A 3,394-nucleotide genomic window follows, 5' to 3' on the forward strand; every position below is an offset into this window, starting at 1 on the left:
GGTATTTGTAGTTTTAAACCCAAAATAGAAAAGAACGGTAGAATTCTTAGATATATGTGTATTTGTGTGCATGTTTACACTTGAAAGTAGGATTTAGCTGACAATTTAGGAAATAGTGCTTTTGACAGTTATTCGGTTACTCCAGCATCGCTCTGAGTGCTGTCACAACAGCACCCCGGAGGATGGGATGTTGAAATGGCTACAACACAGTTGTTTAGAGATCATCCAAATTGTTGAACAGACTGACTTTAGGAGGTGATCTGGAGGAGCAGATGATATTTATATCTTGTTTAGAAGAATTAGAGCTTGGTTTCCTGGTATGTTAGGCATCTGTTTCTGTAGGAGCCTTACTCCAAATTGCAGTGAAATTGACTTGAGCAGAATCTTTATTGCAGGTTTCAGTACTGATACTAGTGCCACGCAGCGCTTACAAACTGCAACTCAAACTTAGAATAAACCTTTAGTTCTGAGTGTAGCGAGACAAGAAATTGCTCTTGTCTGTTTACACTACCGTTTTTCAGAAAACTTTGGGTTTTTTCAGTGGTCTGCAGCATCACCAAGCAGTAGCTTGCAAGGCTTTTGGTAGTTTAACTGTGCTTGTAACTTCTTTATCTTAGCTATGTTACCTGTATCTTATTGCTAACTCCCACCTAACCCTTTTCATTTTCTCTGGACTGACTTTGAAGTCAAATTGAAACTGCTGAATCTGTTTGTTTGGGGTTGAAGATGAAGGACGTCTTAAGACATACTGCACGCCTTGGGGGGGGGATTTTTTTCTTGTTGTGTGTTTTCTTGTTTTTTATTTTTAAACGTTTTTGAAAATGAGAGGTGAAGGATTTTGAACTTAGGGTCGTTTGCAAATTGCTGTTCTTATTTCTGTGGGCTATCGATACGATTAATATTTATATTTTTATCATTAACATTTTACATGTTTCTTCTACACTTAACAGGCATTGATGTTCAGAATTTTTTTTCCTTTTGATATTTTCAACAAGCACTATGTTATGGAGGTTAAATTATGCATCCATCTTCTCCTTTTACTTTGTTGACTTCTGTAAGAAAATATTGGGGAAATAAGAAATGTCTCAGCTGGTGTTACTCAGCCTCTTGGGCTGAGACAGTGTACCAGTGTAACTTACTGCTGAGAGTGCTATTTTAAGATTATTATTCCGCCCCCCTCCCCATATTATCATGGGTTTAAGGTATACCCTGAGCAATGCTGCATATACTGTATGTGGATTTGCATTGCTTTTCTGAATTGGCCATGCTGTTGTTTGTTCTTCTCACATGGAGGCTTTACTTTGCTGATACCTGTATTCTTTCTCCTCACAATTCCACCACTGTTGATTGTAGGTCTGATGAAAGTGATTCCTCTCTGTTGGAGGTACACAGGTACTCTCTCTTTCTCTTTTCTGTTTTCTTGGCATCTCTCACTGAAGTTATTCCAGTTTTTAGGAAATTTCATTTTGCTGCATGAATTTTCCTGATACTTGTGCACTGTATCTCTTTTGCTTTTGCCAGAGGTTTAAAAATCTGAAATCTTGGTAAAGCATGTCTCCCCATCTCCTTTTTTAGGTGTTCTTTATTGTTGTTGAGCATGTCAGGTTTTTTCTTTTTAAAGTATGGTATAAACCTTTCCTTAGACATATTCTTTCTCTCTGTTTTCTTTAAAAAAAGAGGAGCAGACATTTTCTTAGGTTTTATATGCTCCTCTCTTTTTTGTTTTTCTTGTTCAGTTTTATGCTTTGGTGACTAAAAATTAAATTCCAGCGTAAATAAAAATGAGTAGGTTTTTATTATCTCTTTCTGACAGAATGCACAATGGCTTAAGGGATGAAAGAAATGTCCCCACTCATGTTCCTAAGCTGTGGCTTAGGAGTTTGGTACTCAGTGAAAAATTAATTTATCAAGAGAAGGGCAGTCAAAGGGCTAATAATACTCTGATGGTGGTTTTGTCTGGTCATTGTAGCAGTTGTAGCATTTTTTGTCTGTAGATTTCAGAGCACTGCACATAGGTAGATAAATAGCTCCAGGACATGTATTTTACATGGCTTGTCAAGGGAACGAGTAGGTGAGAACAGCGGTAGGAATAACTCAGTCTAGAGGCAGCACGATCCACTGAAGGAATACTACAGAGAAAACCATATTAGTTTTGTGTGGTGTTGGAAAACAAAAGCGTAGAGACCTAAATTAATAATAGTAATAATAAAGTAAATTGTTCCTGTATTCTTGAAAACATAAAAAGGTACAGATTGAAAGGTGAATGCCTTTCCAAAATGAGGAAGTTAATGTCAAACAATTTAAGGCAATATTACTATTACTAAAATCTATAAAAGGATCGTGGAGGAGTAATGAATTATATGAATGAAGATGTCCTGAGCAGTAAAAATGTATAAAATAATAATTTCTAAGACTGCACTAGATAAGCCAGCTAATTGTCACAAAGTTAGATAGTATCAGGAAGGACTTTTTCCTTCCTGTAGCAAGCTTCTGGGCAATATTATGCAATCTTTACATTTTTCTAAAGCATCTGACAGTTTTTGGGTTTTTTTGTGTGGGTTTTTTTTTTGTTTGTTTGTTTTTTTTTTTTTGTGCGATAGGGCTATGGCTTAGTTTCTTTTTTTGTACAGTTACATGTGTAATCCCCAAAAGAGCATGACAGTGTGTCTTAACTGCAAGCTGGTCAGGTCACAGTATTGTGTGCATGTTTGTAGGCATTACCTTGAGGCTTTTCTACACTTCACAGAAATCAGTGGTGTCCATGTGTGTGTGCAGTTGTATGCATAGGATTTCAGACTGCTAATAATTTTTGTTTGGTGATGAACTGTGAATTATTTTTTTTTTCAGGCTGAGTTACAGTTGTTACAGTCTTTTGGCATCACCACAGAACTAGCTACAAATCCCCAGGAAGATTTCTCTGGGGTATCTGTACTCCAACCACAGTCCCTTTTAGCCCTTTGAGTACAAGTGTGGCGTTGGGTACAGGGTGCAGTAGCAACCTTCCTCAGGCACGCAAGTTAGCAGCAGTTCTCCAAGCCTGCCTGTAGAAGGCAATTGATGTGAAATGCCTGCTGAGTTTGGAATTGGCAGTGTACACTACACTTGCTCTGTTTTTCAGGCGTGCTATTTAGACTAAGATGGCTTTATGCAATTTGCAGTGTTAACGTTGGTCCTATGAATCCAAGAGCTTTAAACATCCTGGTTCTTTCAGCATTACGCAGACTTTCCCAAATACCCAATACCCAGGATCTTGTCTTTTTCATTTGTTTGTTTTTGTATGTGATTTCCTTTAACTGATAGTCCAGAGTTGACAACTGTTGAAGCTAAACAGTAAAAATCCTTACATAGTTTACGAAAGGCATTCAGCTGTTCTACCTATCTAAGAAAATCAGAT

The 3,394-nt window shown here is 37.4% G+C and overlaps 1 protein-coding gene across 1 annotated transcript in view; it reads left to right on the forward strand.

The window, feature by feature from the left end:
* Nucleotides 1–3,394, forward strand: part of KIF21A (kinesin family member 21A) — a 77,048-nt gene that overhangs the window by 59,696 nt on the left and 13,958 nt on the right. The window contains exon 33 of the mRNA XM_009324374.1: nt 1,345–1,392. Coding sequence (XP_009322649.1) covers nt 1,345–1,392 — 48 coding nt within the window. The remainder of the gene's footprint in view (nt 1–1,344; nt 1,393–3,394) is intronic.

Source organism: Pygoscelis adeliae, unplaced genomic scaffold, assembly GCF_000699105.1.
Source record: "Pygoscelis adeliae isolate BGI_AS28 unplaced genomic scaffold, ASM69910v1 Scaffold315, whole genome shotgun sequence".
In the NCBI taxonomy this organism is placed as follows: Eukaryota; Metazoa; Chordata; class Aves; order Sphenisciformes; family Spheniscidae; genus Pygoscelis; species Pygoscelis adeliae.